This window comes from Pan paniscus, chromosome 11 (genome assembly GCF_029289425.2).
Source record: "Pan paniscus chromosome 11, NHGRI_mPanPan1-v2.0_pri, whole genome shotgun sequence".
Classification (NCBI taxonomy): domain Eukaryota; kingdom Metazoa; phylum Chordata; class Mammalia; order Primates; family Hominidae; genus Pan; species Pan paniscus.
Genome location: NC_073260.2, coordinates 87,957,884 through 87,977,948, shown reverse-complemented (window position 1 = coordinate 87,977,948; position 20,065 = coordinate 87,957,884). Strand labels below are relative to the sequence as shown.

Sequence of the window (20,065 nt, the reverse complement as noted above, 5' to 3'; positions counted from 1 at the left end):
GCTTTGGGCTGGGTAGGCTCTCATAAGGACTTTGGCATTTTTTCTACGTGAAATGGGGAGCCATTGGAGGCTTTTGAGGACATGATTTGGTTTAGTTTTTAACAGGATCACACTGGCTGCTATGTGGAGATGACTGTAGGAAGTGAAGAGAACCAGGGCATCTGGTCAGGAGGATATTGTAATGATTCAGATAAGAGATGGTGGCAGTGGAGGTGGTAAAAAGTGGGTAGATACTAGATGTCTTTTTTTTTTTTTTTTTGAGACAGAGTCTCGCCCTGTCGCCCAGGCTGGAGTGCAGTGGTGCGATCTTGGCTCACTGCAACCTCCGCCTCCTGGGTTCAAGTGATTCTCCTGCCTCACCCTCCTGAGTAGCTAGGATTATAGGTCCTTGCCACCATGCGTGGCTAAGTTTTGTAGTTTTAGTAGAGATGGGGTTTCGCCATGTTGGCCATGTTGGTCTTGAACTCCTGACTCAGGTGATTCACCTGCCTCGGCCTCCCAAGGTGCTGGGATTACAGGTGTGAGCCACTGCTTCTGGCCTGGATGTCTTTTTTAAAAAATTATTTTTGTATTAACAAAATTAAAAGTAAAAGTAGACCTGTATATACAAAGGGTAAAGTAAAATTGACCCTTTGTATATACAGTAAAATTGACCCTTTGTATATACAGGTCTATGAATTCTAACACATATATAGATTCATATAACCATTGCCAGAGTCAGAATGTAGAACAGTCTGGATGTCTTTTGAAGGCATAGCTAACATGATTTGTGGACGGATTGGATGAGGGGAGTAACCTGAGTAGCTAGAAAGTTGGAAAGTTATTAAAGGTATCTAGCATGTGAAACTCTTTTTTTTTTTTAAGGCAGAGTCTTACTTTGTCACCCAGGCTGGAGTGCAGTAGTGTGATCTCGGCTCACTGCAACCTCTACCTCCCAGGTTCAAGCGATTCTCCTGCCTCAGCCTCCTGAATAGCTGGGATTACAGGCTCCCACCACCGCACCTAGCTAATTTTTGTAGTTTTAGCAGAGATGGGGTTTCACCGCTTAGGACAGGCTTGTCTCGAACTCCTGACCTTAGGTGATCAGCCTGCCTCAGCCTCCCAAGTGTTGGGATTACAGGCGTGAGCCACCGCGCCTGGCCATAAAACCTGTTTTCTTAGAGGCAATCATTGCTATCACATTTATCAGATTTTTATGTATTTTTTTTCAGACATAAGCCTGCATATGTAAGGAATTATATATTTATATATTTTCTCTTTCTGCTACCCCCTTCCCAGTTTTGTTTTTTTTTTTTTGCACAGATGGTAGCATACCATAAACACTGTTCTGCACTTTGTTTTCCTCCCTTAGCAGCGTGTCTTGGAAATCATAGCACTTCATACCCACCTCAGAGCCTCTTCATTCTTTTTATGACTGCATAGAATTGCATTGTATGCATGTACCATAATTTATTTAACCAGTCCTAGGTTAATGGACATTTAAGTAATTTCCAAGTAGTCATTTGTACATTGTGAATATAATAAATCTGTAAGAAAATTTCTAGAACAGTTGTTGGGTCAAAGGTATGTGAATTAGTAATTTTGATAGATATCGCCAAATTGCTTCCCAGTAAAGTCCTATTGGTTTATGCAACTACCAACAGTAGCATAATAATGCCAGTTTCTCCATACCCCCCCACCAATACAGTGTATCACTGTTTTTGATTGTTATGTTTAAGACTTATTTTTGCTGTGCAGGAATTTTTAGTTTTTATTTAGTGAAATTCATCAATCTTTTTCTTTTTTTCTTTCTTTTTTTTTTTTTAGAGACAGGGTCTTGCTCTATCACCCAGGCTGGAGTGCAGTGGTGCAGTCATAGCTCATTGCAACCTCAATCTCCTGGGCTCAAGTGATCCTCCAGCCTCAGCCTCCTGAGTAGCTGGAACTACAGGCGTGCGCTACCACACTTGGCTAATATTTTTTGTAGAGATAAGGTCTTGCTATATTGCCGAGGCTTGTCTCTGGCCTCAAGTGATCCTCCCACCTTGGCCTCTCAAAATGTTGGGATTATAGGCATGAGCCACTGTGCCCAGCCTGTCAATTTTTTATTGTCATATTTGGAAGGGCTTTTTGACTTTATTTTTTAAAATATCCGTGTTTTCTTCTAGTGTTTTTATGGTTTCACTTTTTAAAAATGTTTAAATGTTTGATTCATCTAGAATTTGCTTTAGTATGTTTTCTTGACTTTAAACATCATAAAAAAAACTGTAGAGATTTGCTTTCACATTCTGGATTCTGGATTTTAAAGATCTAATGTAGGCCAGGTGTGGTGGCTCGTGCCTGTAGTCCCAGCACTTTGGGGGGCTGAGTTGGGGACATGGCTTGAGGCCAGAAGTTTGAGACTAGCCTGGGCAACATCGTGAGACTCCGTCTCTACAAAAAATAAAAAAAAAAATTAGCTGGGCATGGTGGCATTTGTCTTTAGTCCTAGCTACTCAGGAGACTGAGGTGGGAGGATTGCTTGAGCCTAGGAGTTCAACGCTGCAGTGAGCTATGATTGCACCATTGCATTCCAGCCCAGGCCATAGACTCTATGTCTTTAAAAAAAAAAAAAAAAGGGCCCAGTGGCTCACGCCTGTAATCCCAGCACTTTGGGAAGCTGAGGTGGGCAGATCACTTGAGGCCAGGAGTAGCCTGGCCAACATGGTGAAACCCCATCTCTACTAAAAATACAAGAATTTTCTGGTCGTGGTGGTGCATGCCTGTAATCCCAGCTACTTTGGAGGCTGAGGCATGAGAATCATTTGAACCTGGGAGGCAGAGGTTGCAGTGAGCTGAGATTGCGCCACTGCACTCCAGCCTGGGTGACAGACAGAGGCTCCTCAAAAAAAAAAAAAAGAAAAAGACAATTGAATCATGATGGCAACGTAGCCATATATACTTAAGATTTGAGGTTCATTTTTAACAATAGTGTATATAAGTCCTTATTTAAAATAGTCTTGCTAATTTCAAGTTTTGCAGACAACTTGTTAAATCTAATTAGGTATTTTTTTAACTTTGTGTTTTGGTTGATATACTAAAAGTAGAAGTGTCAGCTCCATTACTGTTTGCTTGTATTCATAGTCTTCAATCTGTGGTTTCTTTGCAAGAGTTTTGAGCCACTTGTCTATTCAATGAGGATTTAGCTTCATTAAACCGTATACTATAATCTGTAAATCCATGTAACTGTGCTCCTGTAAAGCACAGTGCTTTGCAATACCATTCTTTCTTAAGAGTGTCTCATAGTGTAGGTTATGTAGAGACTAGTGAGCGTACCAGTGCCAATCCATGTACCAAATATTAACAAAGCTCAATTTCTTATTTATTAGATAGATAGAAAATTAATATAAATCTTTGAAGACCGCCAATCAAGAATGACTGAATGGTCAACTCTAAGTATTTTTTTTTTTTTTTTTTGAGACGGAGTCTTGCTCTGTTGTCCAGGCTGGAGTGCAGTGGCACGATCTCAGCTCACTGCAACCTCCGCCTCCCAGGTTCAAGCAATTCTCCTGCCTCAGCCTCCCAAGTAGCTGGGATTACAGGTGTGTACCACTACACCTGGCTAATTTTTGTATTTTTAGTAGAGACAGTGTTTCACCATGTTGGTCAGGCTGGTCTTGAACTCCTGACCTCAAATGATTCACCTGCCTCAGCCTCTCAAAGTGCTGAGATTACAGGCATGAGCCACTGTGCCTGGCCTAACTCTACGTATTCTTTAGGCAGTCCCTTGATAAGTATAATACCTCTCAGCCAGGTTATTGAGTGTCAGTCAATTAGGGATTATTCTACCTGGAAATTACTTGAAGTTATGGGTATTCTATGATGCTGAATAAGAACAAGAGGGGCCATGAGTATAACTGGGGCTAGGATTGGCATTCTTCTGTAAACACTGAGCCTTCTAACCATACTTACTTCTTGGTTATGAGACACTATGCCATAAAGGATAACTAGAGTCATTTTATCCAGCTAAAATTTTGCATATTCACCTTGACCATAAAAAGTCTCAGTAAAGATGTATGATGTGTAAAACAAAATGAGGTATTATGTGGATTAAAAAAAAAATGGAATGATAAAGTTTTCAGTGAGTTTTGAACCCCCCAAAAATGATGTAGAGAGTGGGGGAGATGCCTTCTGCAGGCCAGGTCTAAGTGTCTGTAGGTGTCCAGAAATGGAGTTCTGTGTTTGAGTTGTGCTGAATGAAATCTCTTCTGTCTAGAGCATCTGCAGCAGTCTTTTGGTGGTTTAATTCTTTCTGCTTTTTTCTCTACTTCCTCGTTTACCCCCTCCAAATGGATAGAGCTTTCTGAAGTGTGTGTGTTGCATATCTTTGTGGCTATTGCACATGGTTGCTCAGAAAAAATAAGATGTTTGCCGGCGTGCATATTCTCATCTTATTGTCACAAAAGTAATACTTAACATGCATGAGTTTTGTTACTTACCAGGCTGTGCTCTAAATGAGGTGGTTGCTATTATTGTCTTCCTCTTACAGATGAAGAAACGAAGGGACAGAGACCTTAAATAACTTATTCAGGGTCTTATAGCTAGTGAGTAGCAGAGCTGGGATTTGAACCCTAGCAGTCAAGCTGGCAGCCCATTCTTAAAACCACAATGAAATATTGTTTCTCAGCTCTGTAGTTGCTAGTCACCTAAGAATCACAGATGCCTAGAGGAAGAAGGATCCCCTCCCAAGCATCTTTTTATGCTTATTAATTTGGGAATATTCCCAGACATCCCATCTTTTCTGATTTACTAAGGCTACAAGTTAGTTCTCCTAATTCATTTAGGTATTACTGTGCATAGGCTTTCCCACGCATTTTAGGTGTCATCCTGCAAGGATACTTACTGGTCCTTGTTTCCTTCATCAGCAGCATTAGAGCATTGCAGTAATCAATTATTTTCAAGATCCATTCCAGCTCTGAGTAGCTATAAGTTCTTTGACTTCTGTTTCTTCACATTCAATTTTTCTTGTTTCAGCCTAGCATTCTCTTCCTTTTTTTTTTTTTTTTGAGACGGAGTCTCGCTCTGTCTCCCAGGCTGGAGTGCAGTGGCGTGGTTATTGGCTCACTGCAACCTCCGCCTCCTGGGTTCAAGCGATTCTCCTGCCTCAGCCTCCAGAGTAGCTGGGACTACAGGTGCCCGCCACCACGCCCAGCTAATTTTTGTATTTTTAGTAGAGACGGGGTTTCACCATATTGGCCAGGCTGGTCTCGAACTCCTGACCTTGTGATCCACCTGCTTTGGCCTCCCAAAGTGCTGGGATTACAGCCATGAGCCACCGCACCCGGCTGCATTCCCTTCTTTTGAGATTTTGAATCTTGATTCTGCACTCACGTAGTAACAGCTGTCCCTGCCAGCATTGCACCTGCCAGCATTTGCACATTTCTTAAATATCCCTAAACTAAGTTGTTCATTAAAAAACTGAATAGAGGCTGGGCGCGGTGGCTCACGCCTGCAATCCCAGCACTTTGGGAGACCGAGGTGGGCGAATCACGAGGTCAGGAGTTCGAAATCAGCCTGGCCAACACGGTGAAACCCCATCTCTACTAAAAATACAAAAAAATTTAGCCAGGCATAGTGGTGCATGCCTGTTATCCTAGATACTCAGGAGGCTGAAGCAGGAGAATTGCTTGAACCTGGGAGGCGGAGGTTGCCATGAGGTGAGATTGCGCCTCTGCCCTCCAGTCTGAATGACAGAGTGAGACTCTGTCTCAGGAAACAAACAAACAAACAAACAAAAAAAAAAACTTGAGTAGAACAGAACCACTCCCTAAGTGTTCCGAGTATTGGTTTTTAGTTTTATTCTGTTTCAGCTATGCTTAACTAAGATTTTGTAGACTTACCCACAAAGATAAGATAAGTAACTATTATTTTACTTACCCACCACACCCAGCTAATTTTCGTTATTATACTTCTTTTAGACGAAGAAACTAAAGCGCAGCAAGGTTAAATAGCTTGTATAAGGTCACACAGCTAGTAAGAGGTAGATCCTGGATTTGAACCTAGCCAATTTGTTTTCAGAGCCTTTCTTAGGAAACAGGGCCAGAGAGACTGAATACCTTACACTGTTAATACCTTACTGAAATGGAACTATTCATGGTGATCCTAATTTATTGACTTAACTCTAACCTTTGCTATATTTTTACCTGTCTGGACCTTAATCCTCTATGCTGTTTATTTGTCTTCATTTGTTGTTACTGCAGGTTCACATTCATATGGCAGCCATGGAATTCATACTATTATCAGTATATTGTTTCATCAATAGAAGGTGAATGTACCAACATACAAACTTCAGTGTTTTCTACTTTTATTTATTTGAATGCACTAGTAGATCCTAGATTAATCCTTTGAGGGAGAGAGCTTACCTTAAAATAATAAAGAAGTATATCCTAATAGTATATGTGAGATTCAAGTTCTGATATTTTTGAAAAATCAAATATCTTTGCAGTGGGATGAATATGGTAGAAAATGTCTAATTCTTGTTCAGTGGAGATTTGGCCTTCCTAATTAATAGTATTTACTAATACTTGTATATTCTTTGTTTCTCCTACTCTGAATTTCATTTTTTAGTTTTTCATGTATTTGCAAGTTGAAAATTGATTCAAATTAGGACTTTTATGCATTATTGTGGAATTTAATTTCACACATTATAGATTTTGAAATTTATTGTAATCTTGGCTCAGAACTATTGTTCCGAGTCGCAGTGTAATACAGTCTGCTGGTTGAATCTAATTAAGGTGTCGTATCACTTGCATGCAGTATGTATCTTTGCCTAGAATGTTCTAAAATTCCTCACTTGGGAATAACACTTTCCTCAGTTCTTGGTTTGATTGAAAAACCCAGCAATATTTGACGCACCGTATGTAACTCTTGTTTAAAAGGCAGACTTCGTTTATCTTTTGCATTTGTTGACTATTTTAACCAAAATGCTCAACTGCACTTTCTAGCATGATTACTAATGGCTTGAGTATTAATCTTATTAATGTCACCTATATTCATTTGTCATCACTGCATTCAAAGACAAGCACGACTGTACTCCAGCTGTGGTATACAAATATTAGGGAAGTATAAATAATTTAGCAATTGAAAATTGAGTAGTTTGAAAATAAAATTGCTGCCTAACAATTACAATTTATAATTTTAAAGAAAATCAGCAAGTTGTCTCTTTTTGAAATTATATTTTTACAATTACGGAGTTTACTACAGCATTATGATTATGTATTGGTGAGATGGCCTGCCTCTCTTAGAACAGTGTGAAAAACAAACAATTTCAAGCCACTGGAATTCCCAGGATTATTTTGCTTAGTCCATAGATCTTTTCTCCCTCTCTTCACTTGGATTCTCCCACTGTTATCTGTTTCTTGCTCTCCTTTGCAAGGTAATTGTCCCTTAAATAAACAAACACAAATTCTTTAAAGAATAGCAGAAACAAGGGTCCTATCTCTGACCATTTTTTGCTCTGTAACAGTGTTTCTCAACATTAACACTATTGGCATTTGGACCACATAATTCTTTGTTGTAGGGGACTGTCATGCATTGTAGGATGTATAGCAGCATCCATTACCTTTACCCACTAATTGCTAGGGGTAATCTCCAAGTAGTGACAATTCAGAATGTTTCCATACACTACCAGATGTCCCCTTGTAGGACAAATCATCCCCAGTTGAGCACCAGTGCCCTACAATATTGAACAAGTACTTAATCTCCCTGGCTGAGAGTTGGTTTCTCCATTTGTATAATGTGGTTAATAGTCCCTGCCTACTACAGAGGGTAAAATATATGTACAAGTGTTTTGTGCATTTTAAAGCACGGTGTACAAATAAGAGACCTGGCAGCAGAGCTCATTTTTGGAGTCTATTTTGGCCAGTATTTCAGCACAGAGAATGAAGTTGAGAATGTCAGGACATGGTAATGAGTCACAGGCCTTATGACCCACTTGTGGATGATACTCTGCAGAGGTGTTCTGCCCAAATAGGGGAATTGGATGGGGACATTGCAGGAGGTGATGTGAACAGGGCTTGCCTAGACGATGTGTACCTTACCAGACAATCCTGAGATTCTGAGATAGCTGCAGTGGGGCAGTGCTTCATTGGGAAGGCCTATGACATTCCTCAGAATACCTTTAGCCTTTCTTGCTGCACTGAGTATTTAGCACTTTTGGATACACGGCTTTTGGCCAATGTGTCCATCTCTGGCCCTCAAAAAAGGAATACTACTTTTTGAATATTCCTATCTCCTGTTTATTTCAGATTCAATACATATTTATTGTCTCTTACATGCAAGGCAGTATGCCGAGTGCTTTCACATATATTCTGTTGGTTTATAATCCTGTAAGTGGCATTAGTTGTATTGCAGTTAATAATAATGGCAGTAATAGTATCAGCAGCAGCAGTCGAAGCTAACGTTTATCAAGCTCTTACTGTGTCCATGGTACTGTGCTAAGTGCTTTATGTATACTAAATCATTAAACCCTAGCAAAACTTCTATGCAGTAGGTGTCGTTATTATACTTCTTTTTTTTTTTTTTGAGATGGAGTCTCGCTCTGTCGCCCAGGCTGGAGTGCAGTGGCGTGATCTCGGCTCACTGTAACCTCCACCTTCCAGGTTCAAGTGATTCTTCTGCCTTAGCCTCCCAAGTAGCTGAGACTACAGGCACGTGCCACCACACCCAGCTAATTTTTGTTGTTATACTTCTTTTTTTAGATGAAGAAACTAAAGCACAGCAAGGCTAAATAGCTTGTATAAGGTCATACAGCTTGTAAGAGGTAGATCCTGGATTTGAACCTAGCCAATTTGTTTTCAGAGCCTTTCTTAGGAAACAGGGCCAGAGAGATTGAATAACTCTTACAAGCCCATGGAGCCAGTAAGAGGTGGAACTGGGATTCAAATATAATATATGACTCCAATCCATTGCTGTTCCAATGTGCCAAACACCACACTTCTCATTCACTTGTTTTCTCTGCTTCTTTCTGGATAGGATTGCTTCCATGGTGCCAGCTTATAGCAAAGCACAGGGGAATCTAGTAAAAGATACTTTAAGAATTCAAAATAGGTTGATAAAAAGGGGTGATAAAAAGGCAAAGAGGAATTTGGAATCAGTATGGTAGAGCTCTCTTTATTTAGTACTTTGGTCTGAGTATTTATTTTTACATTTGGTTTCTGTGGAGTATTCCTACTTTTAGTTAAGAGTACTTTTCAGAATTTAAAGGCATAATGTCTCCTATTATGATAGTTTCAGAATTTAAAGGCATAATGTCTTTTTTATTATGATAGATCTGGTTATGGGCCTGTTATTTGTGTGTTGGAGCAGACCAGAAAGGGCTGAAACCTGGAATCAGACTTGTCCTTGAGGTGGGCAGATGCTGGTATGGGGGAGGTGATGTGAAGCAGCTAAACCCTCATAGATAGTGTATGAGCTTCCTAGGGTTGTTGTAACAAAATCCTGGAGAGTGATGGGTTAAAACAACAGAAATCGATTCTTGCGCAGTTGGAGGGATACTGTTCAACCCAGTACAGATAGTGTCCAGAGAGTAAGCAGCAAACCGCTTTGCAAACAGCAGAGGGAAGACCACCCAGAGTACAGGGAGTGAAGCTGATAGAGGACACTCTAGGAGCAGGCTGTGATCAGAGACGCAGGCAGCTCACGGCCATTTGATCAGCACATAGGAAGCTCTTTGTTCCAAGCTGATCTCCACTCTCTATGGGACCCTGGCAAGAGCAAGCTGAAATATTTGAGACCGGGCAAATAAGCAGTTTGCCAAGAAAGAGAACAAGGCAAGTCCTCAGGACTGGGATCACGAAAAGCCTGGGTCTCAGGAATAAAGTAAAGCTCAGATACGAGAGTGGGGCCAAGTAGGTCAGGGCCAGTCATGCAGCAACTGTGACTCACTACTGCTGAGTCCCAGAGAGTTGGCTAGAGCATCTAAAACCCCTCCTTCCCAGGGATAGGCATGGAGCCCAGGCAGCAGTGAGCCTTCAGATTGGGGTCCAGTTGGCTGTAGATGAAGCGTGGTAGGGGAGAAATAAATTCAAGGCTTCATTGCTATAGTTCAAAAACAAACTTTGAGCCAGGCAAGATGGCTCATGCCTGTAATCTCAGCACTTTGGGAGGCTGAGGTGGGTGGATCACCTGAGGCCAGGAGTTCGAGACCAGCCTGGCCAACATGATGAGACCCTGTCTCTACTAAAAATGCAAAAATTAGCCAGGCATGGTGGTGCATGTCTGTAATCCCAGCTACTCAGTAGGCTGAGGCAGAAGAATGGCTTGAACCCTGGAGGCAGAGGTTGCCGTGAGCGAAGATTGTGCCATGAGACTTCATCTCAAAAAAAAAAAAAAAGAAAAAATTATGAAGGGTTACATTCATCGCAGAATTGTTTATGATATAATTAGGAATTGGTCTATGACAAACTCCAGAGGGCCTCCAAAATGAATGAAAGACAAAATGCACTGAATAAGGGTTCTAGGTTAGAAATATAAGTGCAAGTGTGGCAGGCCAGGTCTCACTAATGCAGGCCTCCATTACAACTGTCCCAGCACTGAGTGGCTAGGTTATATACTAAAAGCTGATTGAGCCAGTGCCCTTATACCAAGGCTGGAATGTAACAAAGAGCCCACCAAGAGTTTTGCCTAGGCTTTTCCAGGGCCTTGAAGCATGACAAGATAACGAAGGAATTCTTCTCAGGACCCTTTTAGTATGAAACAAATTTTACTGGGGGTCTGAAGAAAGCACAAACAATTTCTTTGGAGTCTAAAGGAACTCCCCAAACCTTTATGATTTAGCAGGATACAAGATAAGGGTAATCACCCCAGCCAGCACCTAGACCCATTTAGATTAAGTAAACTTACTGAGGCTCCAGAAGGTCTTCGGGACTCAGACCTTAGTTATAGCTTAAAAGAAGTTAGTCACTTATGTTTTTAGATAAATGCACACTTACACGTAGACATATAGCTTAGAAGGTATATAGGCTCTGGAAAACTTTGTAATTTTGAGTTGGTCTGGTGATAATTTCCAGGCCTTTTCCCTGTGGCTGGTTACAGAAATAAAAACTCTTCCTCCCCAGTTCATCTATATCTTGTTATTGGGCCGCAAGAAATAGCAGCCCAAGAGGCCGGGCATGGTGGCTTACGGCTGTAATCCCAGCACTTTGGGAGGCTGAGGCGGGCGGATCACCTGAGGTCAGGAGTTCGAGATCAGCCTGACCAACATGGCGAAACCCTATCTCTACTAAAAATACAAAAAATTAGCTGGGCGTGGTGGCAGGCACCCATAATCCCAGCTACTCTGGAGGCTGAGGCAGGAGAATTGCTTGAACCCGGGAGGCAGAGGCTGCAGTGAGCCGAGATCACTCATTGCATTCCAGCCTGGGCAACAAGAGCGAAACTCCATCTCAAGAAGAAAAAAAAAAAAAAGAAAAGAAGTAGCAGCCTGACCCTCAGTTTAGTCTGGGAACACAAAGAAGACAAGGACAAGGACAAGCGCAAACACACACACACACACACACACACACACATGCCAACTGTAAATGAATGCGGCCAGAAGGATGGAGGCAGATAGGTGAGGAAGCCATTGACTTGTACCAGCATTGGGGTTCTCTGTTCTTATGAACTGTCTAGGATATAATTCTTACAGAATCAGTCCACCTTAAAGGTGAAGGGGAAAACAGACAGGTATGGATCACTCAGAGTCCTAAGATGTTATGGCAGGCTGGCTTTCAATTATGTTAAAGAAGTAATAGAAGTCCCAGAGAAGCATTGTCAAACAATGAATCTAAAAAGAAAGGGTCAAAAATCAGCCTCTCTGATGAGAGTAGATGGACTGACCTACAAGTGTTTCCTAGGAAGAACAGTAGCTGTCATTTTACAAATGACTTTTAATGTTATTACATTTTTATTCCCTTTATCGAAAGCACTCAGTATTACCCAGAGAGCCTATTCTCTCTCTCTCTCTTTTTTTTTTTTTTGGAGACAAGAGTTTTGCTCTTGTTGCCCAGGCTGGAGTGCAATGGCGCAATCTCGGCTCACTGTAACCTCTGCCTCTTGGGTTCCAGCGATTCTCCTGCCTCAGCCTCCTGAGTAGCTGGGAATTATAAGTGCCCGCCACCACACCTGGCTAATTTTGTATTTTTAGTAGAGACAGGGTTTCTCCATGTTGGTCAGGCTGGTCTCAAACTTCCGACCTCAGGTGATCCGCCCACCTCAGCCTCCCAAAGTGCTGGGATATCCGCCCACCTCAGCCTCCCAAAGTGCTGGGATTACAGGCGTGAGCCACTGTGCCCAGCCTGAGAGCCCATTCTTATTTATCCCTTGCCAGGGCACCTTAACACTTGCCAGAGACAGAAACTGACAAAGTCTTTTTTGTTTGTTTTGTTTTTGAGACGGAGTTTCACTCTTGTTGCCCAGGCTGGAGTACAGTGGCACAATCTCGGCTCACTGCAACCTCCACCTCCCGGGTTCAAGTGATTTTTCTGCCTCAGCCTCCTGAGTAGGTGGGATTACAGACATGCGCCACCACGCCTGGCTAATATTTTGTATTTAGTAGAGACGGGGTTTCACCATGTTGGTCAGGCTGGTCTCAAACTCCTGACCTCGGCCTTCCAAAGTGCTGGGATTACAGGCATGAGCCACTGTGCCCGGCTCAGAGTTTGTTTTTGAATTGTAGCAATGAAGCCTTGAATTTATTTCTCCCTACCAAGCCTCATGTATGGCCAACTGGACCCCAACCTGAAGGCTCACTGCTGCCTGGGCTCCATGCCTATCCCTGGGAAGGAGGGGTTTTGGATACTCTAGCCAGCTCTCTGGGAGTCAGCAGTAGTCAGTGACAGTTGCCTGTGACCTTTGGAAAAGGCTTTTTCTCAATTTGTTGTTAACTTTATTAATGAATTTTTTTTTTTTTTTTTGAGACGGAATCTTGCTGTATTGGCAGGCTGGAGTGCGGTGGCGTAATCTCAGCTCACTGCGACCTCCACCTCCCGGATTCAAGCAATTCTCCTGCCTCAGCCTCCTGAGTAGCTGGGACTACAGGTGCGCACCACCATGCCCGGCTAATTTTTGTATTTTTAGTAGAGACGGGGTTTCACCATGTTGGCCAGGATGGTCTTGATCTCTTGACCTCGTGATCCACCTGTCTTGGCCTCCCAAAGTGCTGGGATTACAGGCGTGAGCCACCACATCCGGCCAATGATATTTTGTTATACAGAAATATCAAACGTTAATTTTGTCATATATTACTCTTTATAGTTGTTGGCTTTGCTGTCATGTCTAGAAAGATTCTAAAAATAATCACTCATGCTTTCTTTAAGTACTCTTATGGTTTTGTATTTTCTTTTTTTTTTTTTTTTTTTTTTTGAGACGGAGTCTCGTTCTATCGCCCAGGCTAGGGTGCTGCAGTGGCTGCAGTGACACGATCTGGGCTCACCGCAACCTCCACCTCCTGAGTTCAAGCAATTCTCCTGCCTCAGCCTCCCTAGTAGGTGGGACTACAGGCGCCCGCCACCACGCCCAGCTAATTTTTGTATTTTTTGTAGAGACAAGGTTTCCCTGTGTCAGCCAGGATGGTCTTGAACTCCTGACCTCGTGATCCACCTGCCTTGGCCTCCCAAAGTGCTGGGATTACAGGTGTGAGCCACCACGCCCAGCCTGGTTTTGTATTTTCATTTAATCTGGGTGGAATTAATTTTGGTATGTTCTATGAATTACAGTTCAATCAATTTCTCTCAAATAATTAACCTGTTATCTTAGCATCATTAAACAATGTGATTTCTGCTGTGAGAAACTGTTGTATTGCTTCCTCTGAATTGGGAAAGAGGATGTGTGTGGTAAGTTTGTAAGAGATATTCTATCATGTATTAGTATTTAGCCAAGTCCCTGATCTTATCTTTGATGACTTGGTGGCCATAATTTCTGAGTATACTAGGTTGTATACATTTGCCTTCTTAGGCTCTTTTAGTCCTAAAAGAGGTATTTACCTTAGAAAGTGGCTTTCACTAGTTTTCCTCAAAGATTGTGAATTCTGTTTTGTGGATGACCTGTTTTTAACCATAGCCTATGTACTGTCACCAAATATGCTTTTCTGCTGCTTCATTTTGTCAACTGATAATTGCTCTGAAATTATAAACTAATAATTGTTTCAGCAGTACAAAAATAGACTACAGTGTATACTTACTGTCCATTTAATACTACAGATTCCAAAGCCGTATGACATTTTTGTTTCCTACTGTTATGTTCTTTGTGCTCTAGCCCTTCTCTGATACGTGGATAATTTAGAGGCAATGATAGTATTTAATATGCCCGATTTTGTTCTTTAAGGCAAGAAATTGATTTTTTTTTTTTTTTGAGATGGAGTCTCGCTCTGTCACCCAGGTTGGAGTGCAGTGGCACGATCTCGGCTCACTGCAACCTCCGTCTCCTGGGTTCAAGCGATTCTCCTGCCTCAGCCTCCTGAGTAGCTGGGATTACAGGTGCCTGCCACCACGACTGACTAATTTTTGTATTTTTAGTAGAGACAGTGTTTCACCACGTTGGCCAGGCTGGTCTTGAACTCCTGATCTCAGGTGATCTGCCCGCTTCGACCTCCCAAAGTGCTGGGACTTCAGGTGTGAGCCACCACGCCCAGCCAAGAAATTGATTTTTTTTAGTTAATAATGTTTACCAAGTATTGTAGTTGGGTGAAGTCTTCAAGCTTAAAAGTAAACCTCCAGCATGTTATTACCTAAGGAATTTGTGTCAAGGCTGATTGAACCTGAATCTCTTAAATGTTTTGTTTTTGTAGAGAGGAAAATATGATGTTCCCAAGTGGCTCTCTCCCAGTAGCATTCTGCTTCTTCAACAAATGCTGCAGGTAAACTTTATTTTTAAATAATAGAAGTCTATTGTAATTGTTTCGTTCAACTTTTAAGATATCTGTGGCGCTACATCATTTCCTGTTAGCTTGAAAAAAATCCCACTCATATCTACCTTGAAAATATCCTCTATTAGATCCTTTCTTAATTATGTTGTAAACCCAGTTTATTTTAGACACCTACCATATGTCATAGCTGGTGTGGTTTTTCTTACTTTGCGAATTTTCTGTTTTCTCTAACTAGTTCTTGTTCTACTCTCTTTTATTCCCAAATTATTGATTGATTGATTGATTGATGGAGATAGTCTCACTCCTTAGAAGACCCCCAGGTTGGAGTGCAGTGGCGTGATCTTGACTCACTGCAACCTTCGCCTTCTGGGTTCAAGTGCTTTTTCTGCTTCTGCCTTCCGAGTAGGTGGGATTACAGGTGTGAACCACCATGCCAGGCTAATTTTTGTATTTTTAGTAGAGACAGAGTTTTCCCATGTTGGCCAGGCTGGTCTCGAACTCCTGACCTCAAGGTATGTGCCTGCCTCAGCCTTCCAAAGTGCTGGGATTATAGGCGTGAGCCTCTACACCCGGCCCCAGCTCTTTTTTTTTTTTTTTTATTTAAATGGAGTCTCCCTCTGTTGCCCAGGCTGGAGTGCAGTGGCGTGACCTTGGCTCACTGCAACCTTTGCCTCCCAGGTTCAAGTAATTCTCCTGCCTCAGCCTCCTGAGTAGCTAGTACTACAGGCGTGCGCCACCATGCCTGGCTAGTTTTTGTATTTTTAGTAGAGACGAGGTTTCACTGTGTTAGCCAGGCTGGTCTCGAACTCCTGACCTCACGTTTTCTGCCTGCCTCGGCCTCTCAAAATCCAAAGTGCTGGAATTACAGGTGTGAGCCACTGGCTTTTTTTTTTTTTTTTTTTGAGACAGAGTTTTGCTTTGTTGCTCAGGCTGGAGTGCAATGGTGCAATCTCGGCTCACCACAGCCTCCGCTTCCAGGGTTCCCAGGTTCAAGTGGTTCTCGTGCCTCAGCCTCCCAAGTAGCTGGGATTACAGGCATGTGCCACCATGCCTGGCCAATTTTTGTACTTTTAGTAGAGATGGGGTTTCACCATGTTGTCCAGGCTGGTCTTGAACTTCTGACCTCAGGTGATCCACCCGCCTTGGCCTCCCAAAGTACTGGGATTACAGGTGTGAGCCACCGCGCCCAGCCTGGCCTCTTTTTTTAAAAAAAATTTTATAGACAGGGTTTTACTCTGTCGCCCAGGCTGGAGTGCAGTCGTATGATCTTGGCCCACTACAGCCTTGACCCCCAGGCTCAAGTGATGGTTCTACTTCAGCCTCCCAAGTAACTGGGACCGCTGGTATACACCACCACACCTGACTAATTTTTTGTGTTCTTTCTTTAGTTTTCTTTTTTTTTTTTGGTTGTTTTTAAATTTTATTTATCATTTCATTCCTTTTAATTACTTTCAGCAAACTGTATTTTTTGTAGAGATGGGGTTTCGCTATGTTGCCCAGGCTGGTTTCGAACTCCTGAGCTCAAGCGTTCTGCCTGTCTCGGTCTCCCAAAGTGCTGGGATTACAGGTATGAGCCACGGCATCCCGCCTTTTCCCAACTCTTGCTCATTAAGTATGTTAGTAGATACTGAATAAATACTTGAATGAGTTGATGTACTATTGAATGGGCCCTGTTACCTAGTTTGAGTGGTTCTCAAACTTCAGCAGATATCAAAATTACCCCAGGCTTGTTAAAATACAGATTGCTGGGCTCCAGCCCCAGAGTGTGTAATTCAATAGATCTGAGGCAGGACTGAAATTTTGCATTTCTAACAAGCTCCTAGAAGATGCTGATGCTGCAGGTCTTGGGGCCACACTTTGAGAACCACAGATTTATTGGAATGAGCCTCTGAGGGTGAAAGATAGGAGTGCTGAAGCCTAGGTAAGCACTCTACCAATTAATCAATGTATCACCTAATCTGATCTATAAAATGGGGGTTCTGAGCCTGGCCTCACTGCTATGTAGTGTTATAAGGACAAAATGAGATTGATAGGAAACACTTTGAAAATATGAGTATCTTCTTAGTGCAATTTTTTTTTCATTATGTATTCAGAATATCTTCTGGTTTTTTCATCTATTAAGTCATCTCCATCTTTTATTCAAAATTTACCTCAGGCTCACTCACCTTGATTAAGTAGGGCCAGACCACCAAATCTCCGTAATGAGATTGAAAATGCCTTACTCTTTCTTCTAGACTCCAAAATAACCTTAATCTTTGTTGATTAATTTTTCTCTCCTTACATTTGAAAATTACAAATGGAAAGGTGTGCTTTTCAACTTGTTCTGTGTGATTGTAAGCTCATTGGAGGTAGAGATTGCATATTCAGTATGAATGCCCTGCATTGTGGCTGCTTGAATGTTAAATTGGTGAATATTTCCCGTGAATAGGTTTTCCAGCAAAAGACTATTACATCATACAATAGATTGACTGAACTTCATGAATAATGTCCATAACAATGAAGTTCATGTTTGTTAAACATTTATCTTCTAAGCCTGTGTTGGTTGCTATAGTTTTCTTGCCTCTGTTGCCTTTTTAAAAGAATTTCTTCCAAGGCCATTTTAAAGTCTTTGACAGCATTTTTGTGATGATAAAGTTTACATCTGTTCTGATGCATTTTTAGTTTTCAGGAGGAAAGGTGTTCTATGTTCTCTATTTGAAATGTTAATCTCTAGCTACTTTTTAATGGCCACTAGGTGGACCCAAAGAAACGGATTTCTATGAAAAATCTATTGAACCATCCCTGGATCATGCAAGATTACAACTATCCTGTTGAGTGGCAAAGCAAGAATCCTGTAAGTAAAATGAAATCCAGTAGAATTTTTTTTTTTTTTGACTTTGTGTGGTCTTTGGGTGAATTCAGAACCTACAATGATGTGGTCTAAATATACAAGAAAATATATTAATCAGATTGGTGTTTGGGAGACTTGTAACCTAATGGACAGTGGTTCCTTAACCCCATCTGCAAATGAGAATTACCTGGGACCTTAAAAAGAAATGCCTGCTCCCCATCCCAGAACACTTAATGGGAGTTTTTAAAAGCTCCCAGGTGTTTCTCATGTGCAGTCAGTCACGGTGCTCTGGGAATCTTGGACAAGTTACTTAACTTTGCAGAACCTATTTATTCATCTGTAAAAAGTAGGTTAAACCAGTTCTACTTCCCAGAGAAGTTATGAGGGTACAGTAGTTCTCAAACTTTTTAGTTTGAGGATCCCTTTATACTCTTAATATTTATTTATTCATTAAAAACTAACGTGATAAAACTATTGCATATTAACACAAATATTTTTATGAAGAATAACCATTTACAAAATAAATTTAGCAAAAAGAATGACATTGTTTTACAACTTTGCAAATTTCTTTAAAGTCTGGCTTAATAGAAGACACCTGTATAGACACCTGCTTCTGTGTTCAGTCTGTTTTGATAGGTTGTTTTGATTGAAGCCAAGGAATAAAATGCAGCCTCACACAGATATGTAATAGGAAAAGGAAGAAAAATTTTAATAGCCTTTCAGACAGTTTCTGATAGCCCATTAAAACTTGAAAAATGGTAGTTTCTTAAAGGGTAATTGCATGTGGAATCTGAAGCCATATCAATGAAATTTTGTACTGTATTCCATAAAATCCATTGTTCTGTCCATTGGATCTTTTCCCCACATAACATGATGCATTGGTTATTTGGAAAACACTGGTTTGCTGAGTTATGCAAATCTTCCAAACGTTAACACATTTTGTTATACAACATTAAATCACATTCCTTAAAATCACTACTGATCTCAGTAGAAAAGTCTTTAACTATTGGAAAGCACTCAAGATCATGGTGGCAAATAAAAGTTTTCTAAATTCTAATTTTTCTTAAAAGCTAAAATTCTATCATTGACAACAAATATGTCATTTTCCTTGAACTGACAAGTTCCCTTGGTTCATTTTTGAGAAAATGTCTGCTGAACATTTAAGTCTAAATAACTATAGTTAGTCCGTGTCCTTTCTCATCAAAATGGTGTTCTTTGAAAAAAATGGCTAATTAGGCCAGGCACGGTAGCTCACACCTGTAATCCCAGCACTTTGGGCGGCTGAGGCAGGCGTATTACTTGAGGTCAGGAGTTCCAGACCAGCCTGGCCAACATGGTAAAACCCCGTCTTTACTAAAAATGCAAAAAATTAGCTGGCATGGTAGTGCCTATAATCCCAGGTTCTCAGGAGGCTGAGGCAGAAGAATTGCTTGAACTCGGGAGGCAGAGGTTGCAGTGAGCTAAGAGCGCCACCACACTCCAGCCTTGGGTGACAGAGCGAGACTCTGTTTCAAAAAGAAAAGTAAAGAGGCTGGGTGCGGTGGCTCACATCTGTAATCCCAGCACTTTGGGATCCCAGGCGGGTGGATTATGAGGTCAGGAGTTCGAGACCAGCCTGACCAATATGGTGAAACTCTGTCTCTACTAAAAATACAAAAATTAGCTGGGCGTGGTGGCACACACCTGTAATCCGAGCTACTCAGGAGGCTGAGGCAGGAGAATAGCTTGAACCTGGGAGGAGAGTGAGACTCCATCTCAAAAGAAAAAGAAAAAAAAAAGGCTAATTGAGCTCATAATTCAGTCATACAGGTGCTTTTCCTCGAGACAGCTATCCAACTTTGGTATTGTAGAAGTACATTATGCTACTTCCTATTTAGTCACACAGAGTATTAAAAACATGTACTCAAAGTAAAAATGTAATAAAATTAATATCTTTTACTGGTTTATCAGGGAAATTCTTAATTGAAACTGGCTTCTTTTCGAACTATGGGTATATGACAAAGAATACAATATTTTAGTACAGTTTGGTGCCACTGCATTGATTCATACTAAGGTGCCAGCAATTTATTTATTTAATTTTAATTTTTTATTTTTTTGAGAGGGAATCTCGCTATAATCGCCCAGACGGGAGTGCAATGGCACGATCTTGGCTGACTACAACCTCCGCCTCCCAGTTTCAAGCAATTCTCCTGCTTCAGCCACCCGATTAGTTGGGATTACAGCTGCCTGCTACAACGTTTGGCTAATTTTTGTATTTTTAGTAGAGATGGGAGTTCACCATGTTGGCCAGGCTGGTCTTGAACTCCTGACCTCAGATGGTCCGCCTGCCTTGGCCTCCCAAAATGCTGAGATTACAGGCATGAGCCACTGCACCC

At 41.5% G+C, this 20,065-nt stretch overlaps 1 protein-coding gene across 15 annotated transcripts in view; it reads left to right on the top strand.

Annotated features, from left to right (window-relative positions):
* Nucleotides 1-20,065, top strand: part of MELK (maternal embryonic leucine zipper kinase) — a 103,506-nt gene that overhangs the window by 40,571 nt on the left and 42,870 nt on the right. For all 15 annotated transcript variants that reach the window (XM_003829866.4, XM_055092037.2, XM_008955272.4 and 12 more), the window contains 2 exons: nt 14,783-14,851; nt 17,595-17,693. In XM_003829866.4, coding sequence (XP_003829914.2) covers nt 14,783-14,851; nt 17,595-17,693 — 168 coding nt within the window. The remainder of the gene's footprint in view (nt 1-14,782; nt 14,852-17,594; nt 17,694-20,065) is intronic.